General features: G+C 42.0%; 1 protein-coding gene across 8 annotated transcripts in view; it reads right to left on the bottom strand.

The window, feature by feature from the left end:
- Positions 1-19,053, bottom strand: part of PLEKHM3 (pleckstrin homology domain containing M3) — a 191,100-nt gene that overhangs the window by 150,358 nt on the left and 21,689 nt on the right. For all 8 annotated transcript variants that reach the window (XM_077771140.1, XM_077771164.1, XM_077771160.1 and 5 more), the window contains exon 2: positions 16,818-17,736. In XM_077771140.1, coding sequence (XP_077627266.1) covers positions 16,818-17,418 — 601 coding nt within the window. In that variant the 5' untranslated portion in view covers positions 17,419-17,736. The remainder of the gene's footprint in view (positions 1-16,817; positions 17,737-19,053) is intronic.

Genomic DNA, 19,053 nt, shown 5'->3' with positions numbered 1-19,053 from the left:
AATAATTCCTCATCTAATATCTAGTCTGTATCTAATTTTCCCAGATTGTTTCAAAAATTTTCTTTATACAGATGATTTGTGCAACTTAGGTTCACACATTGGTTTGATTGATATGTCTTTTAAATCTCTTTAAATCTATAACAGTTCTCTTTTTCTTTTTTTTTCATGCCATATATTTATTGAAGAAATTAGTTCATTTGTCCTGTAGAACTTTTCACATTCTGGATTTGGTGTGTCTGCATGGTATTGTTTAAACGTTCTTCTGTTTCCCATGTTTTCTGTCAACTGCTGTTTAGATCTCAAGGTTCATTGAGTTTTGTTTTTTTGTCTTTTTTGGTTTTTTTGGCAGGAATATGTCACAGATGGCTGTCCCACTTCTAAGGATATTAAGATTGATCAGGAGGTTCAGAAGATGTTAGCCTGATCCCTCCATTATAACCTTCCCCAGCGAGCTTTCACACAAGGCAGGCACTTTTCTCCGCTCCCTTGTATTTCAGCCAGGTGACCTGATGTGTCTACAACTCAGCCCTCCCAGCCTTCGTGCATGTTCTCCCGCTGACCTCCCTGCCTCCATCTCCCCTTGCCTCTGCTTGTCCATGCTTTCCTCCCACATGATGGCTAGTACAAAATCTCCCCAATTCCTGAAGACCTTCTTCATCCCCTACAGTGGAAAACCACTGTCCTCTTCTGAGCCCCCAAGGCTCTATCGTTGCACTACTTTGATGACTCAGATTTCAGATACTATTGCACACTTATCGCATACGTACTAAATTATATAATAAGTTATTCAAAAAATCAGAAAGAAATGTAAAAAGCAACAACAAAAACTTTCTGCCTCCATAACCCAGAACCCACAATCCTCCAGCCCAGACTGTATGCTATTTGATATGAAGCCCTTAGACACAGCATATATAATAATAATACAAATAATTACTATAGGTATATTTGCTTATATAATAATGAAATGGTTATGTGCTTTCATTTTGGTTACTTTAGCAATTTTATCTTTTTAAAAAAATTTATTTACTTATTTTTAAGAGAGAGAGTAAGAATACAAGCAGGGAAGGGGCAGAGAGAGGGGGAGAGAGAGAGGATCACAGGCAGCCTCTGCACTGACAGTGCAGATCCCAACATGGGGCTGGACACAGAGCTTGAACCCATGAATCATGAGATCATAACCTGAACCAAAACCCAGAATTGGACACTTAAGCAAGTGAGCCACCCAGGTGTCCCTGCAATTTTATCTTTTTTAAAAACCACAACTCAGATTACCATAAATGAAAGATACATTTCGGTAATCTAGTTTACTGAGAAAAATCTGGACTGCCTGAGTCAGCACAATGAATGAAGTCACAAGAATAGGATTCCAAAGATCAGACAATAGTTAGAGTGAGAGACAAAGAGCAACACTTTAATGTTTTCAAAGAACTCAAAAGCCCAATATAGTGCCCATATTCCAAATCTAAGTTATTTAGGCAAATTTTAAGGAAATATTTAAGTTTTTATAACAAGATTAATAAATGTGGAAGGAAGCCAAAGTGGAATGTGAATGAAGAGTATTTATAATACTTCAGTATAACATTAAGACAAGTCTAAAAGGACTGCCTTTCAAAGTCTGATAGATATATTACATTTCTTTGGTAGTGGAATGGGCTAGGGAACTCTTTGGGGTCTCTTATACATAAGAACATGAATACCATCGATGAGGGTCCCACCCTCATGACCTATTCACCTATCAAAGGCCATGTCTCCTAATATCCTCATTTTAGTTGACAGGAGTTCAACATATGAATTTGGGGAGTGACACAGATAATCAGACCATAGCACCCAACACAGACTTGTGTTGCTCAATTTCTATCATATCTTTTCTCTTGACCATTGTTTTATTCATTTTAGTGTATCCCAAACACAATCCCCAGAACAATTTTTTCACACCTCCTTTACTCTTCCCAAACACCTAGCCCACTGCCTTAATCTTTGTGCACTGCAGGGAGCTCCTTTATATATATGGTCCTTGGCTCCATGTTGACATCACACTAACCAATGTCTTTACAAGTGTTATAGAGTACAGTGCTTAAGGCCATGGGTGCTGGAGCCAATAAGCCTAAGGGTGAAATCACAATTCTGCCCTTCTGGCTGTGTGATCATGGGAAAACTACTTAACCTGAGTCCCAGTTTTGTCACCTTTAAGATGGCTATAATAATAGCACCCCCCTCATTGCACTGCTGTGAAAAAGAAATGAGTAGCTCTTAGAACAGTGCCTGATACATGGTGAGTATTCAATACATGTTTCCTATTTTAGCTGTCCAGTCTCAAAAGGAGAGTCTTCTTGCCTCCCTGTTAAAGCTAAGCCTTCCACCTCTACTTGGTACCTAATTTCCTCCCCCTTCCTCAGAATCTCTCCCCCTTTAACATGTAATATTATCCCTCCACTAATCTCTTTTCCTCCTGTCTTCCAATATTCTGAGGTCTGTATCTATTTAAAAAGCATTCAGTTGATCCCACCTTTCGTATGGCTCAATCAGTCTCCTTCCTAAAGACTCCAAATTCTTGGGGTGCCTGAGTGGCTCAGTCGGTTAAGCGTCCGACTTCAGCTCAGGTCATGATCTCACAGTTGGTGGGTTCGAGCCCCGCATCGGGCTCTGTGCTGACAGCCAGCTCAGAGCCTGGAGCCTGTTTCAGATTCTGTGTCTCCCTCTCTCTCTGACCCTCCCCTGCTCATGCTGTCTCTCTCTCAGAAGTAAATAAAAACATTTTAAAAAATTTAAAAAGACTCCAAATTCTTACAATATGTCTACCTCCTTCCTGTTTCACACAATCTGGCCTCTGATTATTAATCTGACTTAATCTCACATCACCTCACATCTCTTTCTCTCATTCCAGCCACACCCTTTTATTTTCTTTGAACAAGTTGAGCATACTGTAGCCTCAGGAACTCTGAGGTTGTTATATCCCCCATTTGGAACTTCTCTCCACAGCCCCCCTAACTTACGTGCCTCCTGGAGATTTTCCCCCCACAAAGGTGCCATCCTCAGTGAGGCCAGCCTTTACCAGCTTAAGGAGTCCCCTCTCTATCTTACACCTTGCTTTATTTTATTCAAAGAACTCTCTCATTTTCCTTGAGGACAGGGACCTGGATGTCTCTCTCACTGCTGTATACTCAGTGGCTGGATCCATAAATATTTGTTGAATGTATGTATAAAGGAATCTGCTAGAATCTGTGGAGACACCAAATGAATCAGACACAGATCCTGTTGACAGATCTATGGCCCAATTACAGCCCTTCTTTTTCTTTTCACGAGTCCCAACTTCTCTTTGGCCACAGCCACCCAAAGTTGACTATATATCCTTCACAGCATGAGGACTGGCAGAGCCTTCTAGTTGGTTTCAATCCCTTCCATTCTTTCCATCTACCAATCCATCCTATATACTGGGGGGCCTGTGGGGAACCAATAAATAGCATCCCCTTCCTCACTCAAGTTTTAAACCAACTGAGATTGACGGACATTGTCAGACACATGGAGACCAAAACATCAGCCAGTTGGAGGATGCAGCCTAGGGTCCTCCTACCAAACTGAGTCCACAGATTACACACACCTCTGAGTCACGAGCAGCACTGATCACTACAGACTTCCCCTCCTGGGGGTCTGCCTATGAAAGGCTGATGGATGGAAGAGCAGGTTTGGAAGAACAGACTAGAATTAGTGCTTCCTGTAAGAGAGGCTGAGTTATAAACATCTACGTCCTCTCCTAAATTTACCCATAAATTGCTCCTCCCTAGGGGTGGAGTGTGCAAAGGTAGGGAGAGAAGCCAAGAATGTTAGTCTGATATCCCTTTGCACACACACAGAAGCTACCAGAGGCGAGGTTCCCAGCTTCCTACCCCCATTACCTTGCAACCCTGTCAACTTACTGACTTACTGACTTTTTATAAAATACCATTTTAATCTTGACTTGTAAGTAATTTTCAAGTGCTTCTTTGCTAAACATATCACACTAATGTGGCTTTGAAAGTCGTCCACGGGGGCGCCTGGGTGGCTTAGTCGGTTAAGCGTCCGACTTTCGCTTGGGTCATGATCTCGCGGTTTGTGGGTTCGAGCCCCGCATCGGGCTCTGTGCTGACTGCCAGCTCAGAGCCTAGAGCCTGTTTCGGAGTCTGTGACTCCCTCTCTCTCTGACCCTCCCCTGCTCATGCTGTCTCTCTCTCTCTCTCCTAGAAATAAATAAAACATTTAAAAAAAAATTAAAAAAAAAAAAAAAGGAAGTCGTCCATGACCTCAGACTACAACTCTTAGAAATGCAGCTCTGTTCTGGCTTAGCCTCCTGGCCATCCCATGCACATGCTGTGCTCACCTCCACTGTGGTTTTGTGTTCAACCCTCTAAGCTCAGCTGAAGCATCCGTTCCTCAACGAAGATTTCTCTGATATTGTAGATTATAGTCACATCTCTCTCTTTTTTAATATTCCTAGTTAACAAAACACAGTTTTCTAAATCTATTTGTTTCATGTTATAGCATCCAATCATGTTTTAGTTAGAAACTAGGGGGAAAGGTTTTAAATAATTTTAGGTCTTTGTGCTCCTCATTACAGGCACACAAGAGAAGTGACATTAATAGGATCCACATTAGTCATGACATGGCCACTGTCCATAGCAAAGAATATGAAGAGAATGATACTACAGGAACCAAAGAGTGTCTTATACATCTGATGTATGCTCCCCAGGCCAACACTTAGTGATAGCTCACAGACACCTGTTAACACACTAATTCTGGGGGAAATGAAGTAGGCTCAAGTAATGTCTTTTCTGAGAGCTACTTTGGAGGCCTTTCTTCATGGGTAAAAAAAGAATGTCCCACGAGCTCTCCCTTCATAATAAACCTACGGAGAAAGATATATTATCTGTGCAGGCTCTAGCAGAAAGAGACCTGTAATATATCTGGCTACATATTCACTAGATAACATATCAATTTAGGGATCATTTCCATCTAAGTTCCTTGTTAGGGGCAACAGTGATAATGAATCCATGCAGTCCTGGTCAATTTCACTTCTAAGTGTAAACTTAGGAGGCCATAGACCCAACTTCTTAAATGCCGAGGCTTTCGGCCTTCTGTGACAAGGGTAATCCCTAGTCTTTAAAAACGTTGTGACCCACAAAGAAATGGAAAAACATTCCATGCTCATGGATGGGGAGGACAAACATTGTTAAAATGTCTATACTACCCAAAGAAATCTACACATTTAATGCAATCCCTATCAAAATACCACCAGCATTTTTCACAAAGCTAGAACAAACAGTCCTAAAATTTGGATGTACCCCGATAGCCAAAGTAATCCTGCAAAAGAAGAACAAAACAAAACTTCCGATTTCAAGCTATATTACAAAGCAGTAGTGATCAAGATGGTATGGTACTGGCACAAAAACAGACACATAGATCAATGGAACAGAACAGAAAATTCAGAAATGGATTCACAACTATATGGTCAACTAATCTTCGACAAAGCAGGAAAGAATATCCCAGTGGAAAAAAGAAAGTCATGCAGAAGAGTGAACCTGGACCACTTTCTTACACCATACACAAAAAAAATTAATTCAAAATGGATGAAAGACCTAAATGTAAGACAGGAAACCATCAAAATCCTAGAGAACACAGGTAGCAACCTCTTTGACTTCGGCCGGAGCAACTTCTTATGAGACACATTGCCAAAGGCAAGGGAAGCAAAAGCAAACATGAATTATTGGGACTTCATTAAGATAAAAAGCTTCTGCACAGCGAAGGATACAATCAGTAAGACTAAAAAGCAGGCTACAGAATGGGAGAAGATATTTGCAATGGCATATCTGACAAAGGATTAGTATCTAAAATCTATAAGAATTTATCAAACTCAACACCCAAAAACAAACAACCCAATTAAGAAATGGGCAGAAGACATGAATAGACACTTTTCCAAAGAAGACATCGAGATGGCCAACCAGCACATGAAAAGATGCTCAACATTACTCATCATCAGGAATATACAAATCAAAACCACAATAAGATACCACTCATACCTGTCAGGGTAGCTAAAATGAATGCAAGAAACAATGAATGTTAGCAAGGATACAGAGAAAGGGGAACCCTCTTGCACTGCTGGTGGGAATGCAAACTGGTGCAGCCACTCTGGAGAAACAGTACGGAGGTTCCTCAAAAAGTTAAAAATAGAACTACTCTATGACCCAGCAATTACACTATTAGGTATATACCCAAAGGATACAAAATTACAGATTCAAAGGGATACATGCACCCCAATGTTTATAGCTTATAGCAGCATTATCAACAATAGCCAAACTATGGAGAGAGTCCAAATGTCCATCCACTGATGAATGGATAAAGAAGATGTGGTGTGTGTAGACACACACACACACACACACACACACACACACACACACACTGGAATATTACTCAGCCACCAAAAAGAATGAAATCTTGCCATTTTCAATGACATGGATGGAGCTAGAATGTATTATGCTAGGTGAAATAAGTCAATCAGAGAATGACAAATACCATATGATTTCAGTCATAGTGGAATTTAAAAAACAAATAGGTGAACATATGGGAAGGGAGGGGGAAAAGAGAAGGAGACGGAAACAGCCACAAGAGACTCTTAACAACAGAGAACAAACTGAGGGTTGATAGAGGGAGGTGCGTGGGAGACGAGCATGATGGGTGATGGGTATTAAGGAGAGCACTTATTGTGATGAGCACTGGGTTTAAGTGATGTAAGTGAGGATTCACTGAATTCTACTCCTGAAATCAATATTGCATTGTATGTTAACTAACTAAAATGTAAAAAAAAAGAACTTTGTGACCCAGAAAATAATTCCAAACCAACTTTCAAGCTATGCTCACTCATTGCCACGGTGGGTTTTTCACTCTGTTTCCCTAATCTATAGGAATTAAGTAGAAAAGAATCTCCCATACTTAGGCCAGCAGATTTTAAGGTAAATGGCATTTCATTACTTTATCTTTGAGTAACATACTGGAATCATAGAAACTTCGAGCCAGAAGGGATAAGAAATCTCTTAGCCCGGCCCCATCTGAGGTAGAACTTGTCAGTTACTTACCTCATTAACTAGTCCTACTGCGTCTTTACCAACAGAAGCCGAATCTTGCTCAGGTATGAAGGGGGATGCTCAGAGAGGATGTCCTCTCCCCTGCCCCATGGAAGGAAGCAAGATTTGTTTAAGCCAATCACAGAAATGCTATTTTCCTTTGCCAGAGATTGCTTTAGGGGTGAGCATGTGACCCTAGCTACTTAGGGGGTGCTACTGGGGTCTACTGGGAAAGAGATCCAGAGTGGGTGCCCTGTTTTCCCTTCCTGACTTTGGCTTTGATGTATAAGAAAGTGACCCTGGGGACTGCTGTGGCTATCTTGTACCTATGAAGGGAAAGAAGGGACATTGCCAATATACTGAGAATAGCAGCGTAAAAAGATGGAAAGTGCCTGGATCCCTGATGACACATTGGGACTTCTTAACTGTTTATTGCTTATAGTGCTAAGTGTTGCATAGTTATCTGTTAGATGGATGAAAACATAAGATGACATAAACATAAATGGTCATATTTATGCCACTTTTAGTTGTGTCTGCTATTAATTGCTTCTGAAAATATTCTTTTTTTTTAATGTTTTATTTTAGTTTTTTTGAGGGAGAGGGAGACACGGCACAAGCAGGGGAGGGGCAGAGAGAGAGGGAGACAGAATTGGAAGCAGGCTCCAGCTCTGAGCTGTCAGCACAGAGCCTGACATGGGCTCGAACTCACGAACCATCAGATCATGATCTGAGCCAAACCTGGATGCTTAATTGACTGAGCCACCCAGGTGCCCCTTTTCTGAAAATATTCTTAACTGATTTAGCAGATTTGGAAAGAGATCCCAGGAAGCAAAGTGGCTTGGCCAAGGTTATACCACGAAGTGTGCAAGTTGAAAGTAGAAAACTCTAACCTCCAAACTTGGAGTCTAGATCACACTGTGTTTATTTTTGATGGAGGGAATAACCTAACCTTCCGCAGCCCTGAAAGACAGACAGCATTACTGAGTGGTTATATGTGGCCTCTAGTGTCAGGACTGGCTTGGAATCCTAGCCCCACCACATAATACTGTATGCCCTTGGATGAGGTCAACTTCACTAAGATTCAGTTTTGTCATTTGTGAAATCAGAACAATATCATCTATCATACTCAGCTATTATGAATATTAAATAAGATAGTAGATTGACACGTCTTAGCACAGCGTTGAACATAAAGCTAGCTCTCATTAAGTTGATATCATTCAATTTAAGCTATAGGTAAGAAAAAGGAAAGAGGGGCCATTTCCATTTTGGAAAACCAACAAAACAAAACAGTACTGTCCTGATGTTCCAAGCACCAACACGTAAAACTCAATCAGACACTGCATGTGCTCACATACTTGGTACAATACAAAGTTTTCTACGGTATGGTTTATAGCATCAAAAAAATTTCAACAGGGGCACCTGGGGGGCTCAGTCAGTTGAGCATCCAGCTTTGGTTCAGGTCATGATCTCATGGTTCATGGGTTCAAGCCCCATGTCGGGCTCTGTGCTGACAGCTCAGAGCCTGGAGCCTGCTTCAGATTCTGGGTCCCTCTCTCTCTCTCTCTGACCCTCCCCCCACCTCTCTTTCTCTCTCTCTCAAAAATGAATAAACATTAAAAAAAAAAATTAGAGCACCTGGGTGGCTCAGTTGGTTAAGCGTCCAACTTCAGTTCAGGTCATGATCTCGTGGTTTGTGGGTTTGAACCCCGCATCAGGCTCTGTGCGTACAGCTCAGAGCCTGGAGCCTGCTTCAGATTCTGTCTCCCTCTCTCTGCCCCTCCCCCTGCTCACACTCTGTCACTTTCTCTCTCAAAAATGAACATTAAAAAATTTTTTAATTAAAAAAACTTTCAACCTTGTGTGAGAGATGGATATATAAGCAACTGCCTATTAAATGCACAGCAGAATAACATGTGCTGTGAAAACATACAGTGAAAGGGAAAAAAAAGAAGTTTAGTTGAAAAACTATAGAAAGGTCTCAGGGAGGATGTGGCATTTGGATTGGTCCTTGAAAGATAATAGAGGATTCTGAAAAGGGAAAAGAGCAGGGAAGGTATTCTGGACGAAGAGAATGCTTCAGCAGAGGCTCAGGCACATTCAAGAACAGCCATGGCACATTCAAGAACGGCACATAGGTAGGGTGATGGAAGGTGAGGGTGAAAAGGTTGGGAAGAGATCTGGATGCTCTGTAAAAGTTACATGCTTGATTTTGTAAAGCATTCTGGAGAACAGAGTAGCATGAACAGATTTGTGTTGTAAGATGGTAACTCTAGCAGTTTGTGAAATTAGTAACTACAGCTTCTTAGCCAAGAAAGATAAACCATATTAACAGACCAACCACACACAAAAAACCAGAAACTTCATTTTCAGAGTTCCCATAGAGAAATGTTAGAATCAGAATATGGGCTGTCGATGAGGCGTGGTAGGTTTTCAAATAGCACAGGCCAACATTCAATCATATAACCAGTGGAAACTACACAGCCATATAAAATTAACTTTCTGTGACCTATTTTAGCAACTTCTTTGTACTGACTAATCTTGCTGAAGGGTGAATCATAATTCAGCAAGAGACCATGTCCTGGTGACCTCACTTATTCTAACCCCACAGGAATAGTCCCACCTCTATTGGCTCCAAGGCTTTTGAGAAACATCATAATTGAAAAAGCAGTCATTTTAGTATAAGTCCCAAATTTGGCTTTTTTTTTGAAAAGTTAAAGATGGGGAAAAAGAGAATTGAAACAGGGTAGCATAAAACTCAGGATAAAGAAACCACACTGCCATGGATTTTCTAGCTCTAAAGAAAATCTCTGCTTGAGACCTACTCCTCAAGTACTTAGAACAAGAAAATGCAGGCATAGGAATGGGACCCGCTCACCAGAGAGCGAAGCCAACTGAAACAAAAGCCCAGCTAACCACCGCCCTTGCCTAGCAGATGAAAATGTGAACACAGGGAGGGAAACGTCAGTCAGGTCTGGCAGTCTGCTGAGTTTCAGAGCTCCATAGCTAATGCAAAGGATTTCTTTTTTTAAAATTTGATTTTAAAATTGCAACCATAGCAGTTCACCCAGAAGTAGAGTTACAAGGCACAGAGAAATCCTCCTGTGTTAAATAATTTCAACCATACATACCCATAATTCCATTACAACCTTCCAATGCCATCTGGCTATAGTAATTAGCTCCCATAGAACCATGAGTCAGGGTCAGTTCAAACACATCTCACAATGATACAGTTTTAGAATTGGGAGGATCCTAGAGACAATTTAACCTACTTCACTAGGTTTTTAAATCAAAAGCAACAGATGAGTGATTCCTCCAAACCTACACAGTGAGTCCTAGTTGAATGTTCTTTCTACTACACAGACCGACCTTCCACTAGTATGTGTATACATTTATAGGTGTAATTGTGTGTGTGTGTGTGTGTGTGTGTGTGAGATCCATTTTTGATAATATATCTAGTGTCCCCATGTTCATATGACTTTTTATGGTCTTACCTTAATACATATTTATATTTGGATTTTATTTCTATGACATTAGGACCCCGTCTTCCTTATCCTACGGGACATTCCCTGCTGCCCCTGGCTCTATTATTACTCACTAAACAAGAACAGGATGACAGTAATGCAAAGGGGGAGAGGGTTAAGTATAGACACTGGTCAAGAGCTTGTACAGAACTAAGAGTAATGGCAGGACTAGCAATGAGCCATTCTGGCGACAGGATTAGAGCCTTCCCTCCAGGCTACTTCCCTGTCACACCTTGCTACGGCTGCCCAGGGCAGGCACCGGGGTGCCAGTAAGGAAAGGAGCTGACCATGAGGAGGCTTTGTCTCCACTACCTACCTACCTCTGATGGGAGGTGACAGATGTGCTAACCCTTCTACAATGTGTATGTATATCCAATCATCTCAGTGTACACTTTAAATGTCTTCCAACGTTGTCGATTATATGTCAATAAAGCTGGGGGGACACCTGCCTCTGTTGCCATCTTGCCTTAGATCTAGTGCTTCTTAGTGATTTCTGGTCCAACCTTTTTGACATTACTATCCCCCCCTCAGATACTGCATAGTCTTACCTGGGTTGGACTCAAGCCACACTCTAACAGCCTGGTAGGACCCACTGACAGCATCCTTCATCTACTTAGCACGGGCAACATTCCTTTGGAAGAAGCCTGTCCTAGGTCGGTCTCTGCCTGAGGCAATGAAATTTCTAGAATACATTCATTCACAGGCTTCTAAGTAAGTAAGACTGAAAAAGCCAGCCAAATACGGAGCAAAATGTCAAAGCCCTCTTCCCGTAATTATAAACCCATGGGGGTTAGTTCACTTAGCTCTTCTGTACAGCCAGTGATCAGGGGTACGAAAGGCAGAGTTGCAGTCTTCTTTCCGTGGACTCACTGGTCCCATAAAGAACTGTGGCCAGTTCTACACTGTCCATGTATTTTAGTGACTATTGTAAAGCAGAAAATAATCCTTGCTTAGCAGACTGCTTTGGTGTGTCTCCATTTTTCCTCACTAGTGATCTCCTGAGGGATTAATTTTGGTTCGATGAATATCATCCAGGTTTGTCTCTTCCACATACTTCCCAGCCTCTACACCCACTGGGCCTGATTGCTGATAAGGCTTTCAAAACAGAGGGTTCTAGAGACTGAGAACTATTGGCTTCCAAGGTAAGGGTTCAGCTCCAACTTGTTTAAGAGTGTGGACTCTGGAGAAAGACGGAGTTCAAATCAAGGATACTCAGGACCAGCTATGGGACTCTAAGCATATTCCTTAGGCTTTCTGTATCTCCTCAAGTTTCATCATCCTCAAAATGGGGTCAGTAAAAGTGTCTATATCACAGGAGTATTATATGAGTTAAATAAGCCATTCTCTGTAAAGAAGTTAAAATTGTGCACAGTGCTTGTGACAGCTTTTTTTTTTCTTCCCTTTCTACCTGGGCTCTCTCACCCTGAAGACGAGCACACTGGGTGCTTGGATGCTGGCTCTGACAGTGACAAGTAACCTGTTAATCTGTTTGATGGACTCTGCTCTATATATCCCAAGTAAGAACCTAGGGAAGAAGTGATCTGCAAATCCAAAGTAATCATCTTCCGTAAAGAAACACTCAGGGAACAGGGAAACTTTGAGGAGTGATGCAAAATTACTTCACATGACTGCCAGCTTCAGAAAGACTACAGGGCAAAGTATCAGCACCGCACCGGGCTGTGTGCTCAGCAAGCAGCAGTCAGGCTCCTCGGCAAAGGGGATGCTAACCACGTCCGTGCATCCCGGGAGTCCGAGACACATGTGAATACTCCTCCACGGCCAGGGCAACAGTCTGCCAATGCCAGGGGCCACTTTATATGCTGCATCTGTTTGATTTTCTCTTATCACAAGGATAGTGCAGGGCAGCCTTTGAGATGAAAGCAAATCTTCATTTTTCACTGCTGCTAAAGAGCTTGAGAGAGAGGACGTGCAAGGTATGAAATGCTAGATGGTGGTATGAAGCCCTCAGAAAAGATGCTGGAGGGGTTTTTTTCTAGAAAGACATGAACTGGCAAAAGAGGTTATTGGTGTTAATTATCTTATCGGAATCACATCTATTTCATTCAATTCACATCTTAAACAATTTATTTGAGCATAGACTATGTTCAAAGTACCATGTTAAGTACTGAGGATGTAACAGTGAGTAAGAAACAGTCCCTTCCTCAGGGACCAGGAGAAGACAGTAAACAGCTGATCTCAAATCAGTATGAGAGAGGGAATGAATGGTTTACTTCCCACTAACAATCCCATCAATACTATGAGAAAACATCAGGAAGGCCAACTTAAGAAATATTTATTGTGAGGCCATTTTATAAAAGAGACCCACCCAGGAAAAAGTAGGAGTCATTGGTCATGTTACTTTGATTCTCACTGATGAGTTTCAAATTCAGTTAATAACTGTGACAATATTATCAAATGTTTAAGATTTCTGTTAGGTGTTTACTAATGTGCCAAACATGGTTCTAAGAAGCATTTTCTATTTTTTAACCCATCGAATGCACACAAGATATTTAAAATACTATTACTATCACAAGCTGTGTGGCGGTTGTGGTCATGGAGGAGGAGTGGGGGAGGAGAAGGAAAAAGAGGAAGAAATGGAAGAAGGAAGAGGAGGAAGATGAAAAAGAAAAGAAGGAAGAGAGGGGGAGGAGGAGGAGGGGAAGAAGTGGGGGAGGGGAGGAGGAGGAGGAGAAGGGGAGGAAGGAGGAGAAGAAGACACACCAGAGACCTTCATACAGGCTTGCCCATCAGTGACATAGGCGGTATGACACCCAGCCGCCCACTGCCCTCATTAGGCCAGAGCCTGATTTGCTTTATACTCAAAGTGGCATTTATTCTTAGTAAGGCTAAGAATAAGAGGCCTGGTTATTCATCACCAAATGAGGCAGACTTCACAGAGATCCTACCTAATGAAGAAGATCCTTGGGTTTATTTTCATGGGAGGAAAGAGAGGGGATGAGGGAGGCAGAAGAGGAGGAAGGGGAGGAGAGGAGAAGAAGAACCACTTCTAGTGAGTCTTCATACTCAAGGGGAGCTCAGAAAAAGAGCTGGGGGGGGGGTGGCGGGGAGAATCAACTGAAGAAAACACAGGATCATGCAGTAACCAAACCTATAATTAAGAGAGGGACAGGGATAGACACAACATCAAGTTGACCTCATCAAAAGAAACCCATTTGACTAAATTTTATTTCTTCTAAGGGGCCCCAGGCTCTTATGAACACTTGTTAATTTTTAGAACAGTAGGAGCCGGAGATGAGAGGATGAAGGGTGACTTTTGGACACTGCAAATTTGAAGAGCCTGTGGAACATTCCAACAGAGGTGTACACCAGGCAGTCAGATATGCAAGTCTAAGGTTAAAAGAGAGGTCTGGCTTGACCCTGTATCTCTAGCCAAGATACTACACTGTCTCCCTCTGCTTTGGGGGCATATTTCTCCAGGAGAAGCAATAAGCTATTCTTCAGTGTAGATGACTTATTTCCAAGGTTTTTAAGTAAACTTTACTGAAAGATCTTGGCTGATTGTGACTAATGTGCATTTGTGTGTTGGCACATCCCTCCCCCTGCCATGAGAATTATGGTCACCAGAGTGGGGGACCGACCACATATGTAGAACTCTTCTCTACTCCCAGCCTGAGAACCGGTAGTCAATGGGTACTCACTGCTTGTCCCTGCCCTTCACCTGGTAAGCAATACAAGCTTGATTTCTCTTGCCTGTTCTCCAGAGTGTGCCAGAAAGAAAAGGTATTAGGAGCTTGGCATCCCATTTGCCCAACTTTGCTAATTCCTGCTAGGATATATATCTCATGGATGATCAAAAGGTGGCCATATTATATACTATATCGATACCTGCAAAGGCCATCTGTTGCAGTATACTTTTCAAAATATTATTCAGTACATACATTTCAACATAATTTAGTATTCAACTTTTTTAAAAAATTGAAAATGAAAAAATAATAGTCATAGGCTGTCATATACTCAAGGTTCCTTTGGAGAAGCTAAGGAAGCTCCGGCTCCAAATAAGATAGAATCCAAATAAGATAGAAAAACTAAACCTGGGGGCGCCTGGGTGGCTTAGTCGGTTAAGCGTCCGACTTTCACTTAGGTCATGATCTCGCGGTTCGTGGGTTCGAGCCCCGCGTCGGGCTCTGTGCTGACTGCCAGCTCAGAGCCTGGAGCCTGCTTCAGTCTGTGACTCCCTCTCTCTCTGACCCTCCCCTGCTCACGCTGTCTCTCTCTCTCTCTCCTAGAAATAAATAAAAATATTTAAAAAAAAAAGAAAAACTAAACCTGGAAATATGACACCCTCTTGACTTGGGTTATACCACAGTTTTAGAATGGTTATGGTGCAATACTGATAAAAATCTATGTGAACTCTAAAAACCCAAAAATCAACAGAGTTTATTTGTTAATCAACGAGTATATTTGTTTATACATGAGCTCAAGGCAAAGCTCTCATTTCGCCAGGCACCAGGGTCAGAGCAATTTGTTTGTCCCCTAATATCTAATCAGTTACAAAGTACTGTGCTTTATAATGTCCTTGTCTTTTTACCCCCATGGTCACCACCCTTGGCTAGATGCTACAGAGGACTGGTGAAAGTCTAGGAGAAAAGAAAAGGAATTATAAAGTCATGAATTTGAGTAGGAAGAAAGAAATATTTTCTTTTTCTTCATTTAAGTTTTTATTTAAATTCCAGTTAGCAACATACAGTGTAATATTAGTTGCAGATGTACAATGTAATGATTCAATACCTCCATACAACACCCAGCGCTTATCAAATGTGCGCTCCTGAACCCCCATCACCTATTTCCCCCATCCCTCTACCCCCCACCTCTCTGGTAATCATCAGTTTGTTCTCTATAGTTAAGAGTGTTTCTTGGTTTGCCTCCCTCTCTCTTCTTATTCCCTATGCTCACTTATTTTGTTTCTTAAATTCCACATATGGGTGGATGGAGAGAGAATTATGCTAAGCAAAATAAGTCAGTCCGAGAAAGAAGTATTTCAAAAGAACAGATTTGAAGAAGTGGATGTGAAAATAATGTAGCGCCTCACAGACAGGAACACTGCTTTTCCTGAATAGACTTACTAAACTATATCTCTGCTTCAAGTTATACTTAGAAACTAAATTTATTAATTAAAATATTAAATGTATCAATGGAATACTGAGCAAGGATAGAGATTGAAGTAACATTAAAATACCATTTAAGTACATAAAATAGTCTTCCCAATTAATTGAGAAGAAGCCATCTAAATTAAAGGTTGAACAGGAATGACAAGAATAGACAGCCTGTATAAATGAGGTTATCTTGAAGGAAAATGCCAGGGGGAACCGAAAAGATGGTTTGTCACACCTCACAGAATTCATGGGCACGTGCATGTGAATGAAGTATGAGAAAAAAAGAAATTCAGGGCCCTACCCATGAGGTCTGAACCAATCTCTTCCCTCTTTCTCTCCTACTACCCACCATGGGATACTTTGTTCCCCCTTGTACCTCTCATATCCTTACCTTCTTTTCCACCATAATCCTGACCAAGTGTCCTCTACTGTGACCCCCTTCCTGCATCTTAGTATCCTCAATGGTCCAGCCGAAGCTCCATGAACTCTCATTAGCCCTTCCTGACAAGCCCAACACAATGTCTTCTCCTTCCTCTGTCCTCTAACAGGTACTGTCATTTGTTCAGTGAAAGAAATCTCAACAATATAAAATAAAACAAAAGCTCCCTCAAAATATTTCAGTTGACTACTACTTTCTCCCACTGCTGGTGACTTCTTGAGTGTTTGTTGGTGTCTGATCCCCTCAGCAAGCGAGAAGTTCCTTAAGGCAGGGATGGTGTCTTTTAGACATCTTTCAACCCTTCATGGAACAAGGCTCTGCCCAACACGTGATATGACAAACACCTACTGATGTGAATAAGCAGTATCATACTCTATGCAGAGGCAAATACCACGTGAATTATGAGGCTATGCAGATTCTAACACACAGATTAGAAAGGGAGACTTGACCACAGTTGCCTTTTCACTCGGCACTTCTCATGAGGATACCAAGACTGAGGCTTTGAGGTAAAGTGTGCAAGTAAATGGAAGAGGGAGCTTAGGTAGGCAAAACCAGACGAGCACACTGGACAGTACACTTCTCATGAGGTAAATGTAACAGAGACCAAGGAAAATCAACAATTGCTCAATAGCAGTCAGATATCAAAACATACCAGTATTTCCTTGAGCATCTTCCACCTTGTTTGGCGGTGACAACAGAAAAGACGGCCTGGTGAAATGAGGGCCCTGAGGAGGCGACTGCGGCCGCTGCAGAGGCATGGTCTTGAGGACCAGCCTCCAGTCCACTTGGGTAATATCCGACCTCGATCGCGCATGCCCTGGCTTGAAAGTAGAGGTCTCGTCCAATAAGTCATTCACGGATCGAGGTCTGTCCTTCCGACGCTGACAGATGTTGAAAAAGTTAAAGGTTGATGCTTCTTTTTGTTCCATCCAGGAAAGATTATCTGGGGTAGTCCCTTTCTGAACCACAAACTGTTCTTTGGCAGGGAAGACATTTTGAGCTTTGGTTTCTAAGAGCCTGCTCTTACAGTGGTCCCAGATCAAGCCCCCCTTGCCCAGGGAGGCAACACTTCTGATAGCACCATTGTCTGTTATGGTACTTAGTACCTCGTGCCCCACCAATTCAGGGACTTCCTGAATCCCATACACTTCAGCTTGCTGCACAGCCTTTTCTAGCTTACTATCAAAAGTGCTGAAGAAATCCTCAGTAACTTCCAAGGCTGGGCTGATGTCATCCACTTCCAAAGCTTCCATGTCATAGACTCCGAGAGACCTAAGGGCTCCTAAACTGGCCCAGGAAAGGGCTTCCTGAACATTCACTCAACAAAGAGAAGTGCTTCAGCAACAGAGTTCTGGAGACAACTGAAGGAAACCTTCATTCGACTGCCTAAACCAGGCTAAGAACAAGGGTAGATGATGGTTTTTCTGTCATTAAAAGCATTTGCTAGCAGCTCGTGGCCATGAGCAGGGGTATAGGGAGACAAATGTTCCTTTGAGATTATTCTTCATTGAGATCTCTGTAAAGACAACAGGATGTGCTTGTGAAAGCAAGGCCTTGCAATCCTTAATTTCCTGGAAGAAAAGAAAGAGCACAACATTGGCACACGGTTCACTGTATTCCATAGTACACGACTCTGCCCAGCTATTTCCCCATCTCTACATCTCTTCCATGGTAGTCATGCCCAAAGGTGGACATCTCCACAGAGGCTCCACTGTCAAGAGCACACATCACTGCCAGCTTTGTGTCAGAACCCACACAGGGCAGGTGGAGCACTTGATAAGGGGAATTAGGGTCAATAGCTTTCACTCTGACAGAAAAGCCTTTGAGCACAGTTGTGAAGACTGTTCTGGCAAATCTCCGTGATATTCTGACCTAAAATAAGAAGCAATGAGGCTAAGAATTCTATGTCATGATCAGTCTAAAGTCATAAATGCACAAGTCTTTCCACAAACTTTGAAAGCACTGATGGTGTAAAAAGTGCAAGGGGAAGCAGTGCCTGGGTGGCTCAGTCAGTTGAGCATCTGACTGGGGCTCAGATCACAATCTTGTGGTTCATGAGTTCAGCCCCGTATCAGGCTCATTGCTATCAGCATGGAGTCTGCTTAGGATCCTCTGTCCCCCTTTCTCTCTGCCCCTCCCTCTCTCTCTCTCTCAAAAATAAACAAACATTAAAAAAAAAAAAAGAACTTTCTAAAAAAGTGCAAGGGGTAAGGACAGAGGGAGGCTCTGCCCTTTTCTTAAACCCAAATGTGACTGCGTCTGTACTTCCCAGGTGTGGATTACCTAATGAATGCCTCTGGACTACAGAATTCCTTCACTCATCTTGAAAAAGCTCTAGGCTCAACTCCCTAAGGCTTCGAGGAATGGCTTAGGAGTCCAGGTCCAGCTTCAGGGCTGGGCAGAAAATATCCTATGTGAGCACTAACTCATTCTCTGGGAAAGGCTGGATCTCCAAGGTCAGGCCAAATTAGCACAGACCTTGACAGTGACGCTGTCCAATATGGTAGACATTAGCCATTTATGGCTATTTCCATTTCAATTCATAATAAAAATCAAATAAAGTTTTCAATCGTACTATCACATCTCATGTGCCCAATAGTCACATACACCGTTGTATTTGTACCAAAAAATGAACGAAGAAACAAAATAATTACGCAAGGGCTTTTTGCCCTTAACTACTTACAAGTAGGTAAAATTGGGCAATTAGCAATACCTCTGCGTGCTGCTGCAAAGGTTCATAGATGTGCTTTTTTGGGTTTAAAATGGCACAGTTTTATGGTTAATTAAAATCAGTTTTAGCACTTAGGTCATTAAACCATTATATTTAAGTTAGCAGCACCAATCTACATTGCTTACTGTATGTAATTTAAACTAGTATATAGAGCCTT

The sequence above is a fragment of the Crocuta crocuta genome, unplaced genomic scaffold (genome assembly GCF_008692635.1).
Source record: "Crocuta crocuta isolate KB4526 unplaced genomic scaffold, BGI_CrCroc_1.0 scaffold160, whole genome shotgun sequence".
NCBI classification, from domain to species: Eukaryota; Metazoa; Chordata; class Mammalia; order Carnivora; family Hyaenidae; genus Crocuta; species Crocuta crocuta.
This window is presented reverse-complemented; position numbering and strand designations above follow the sequence as displayed.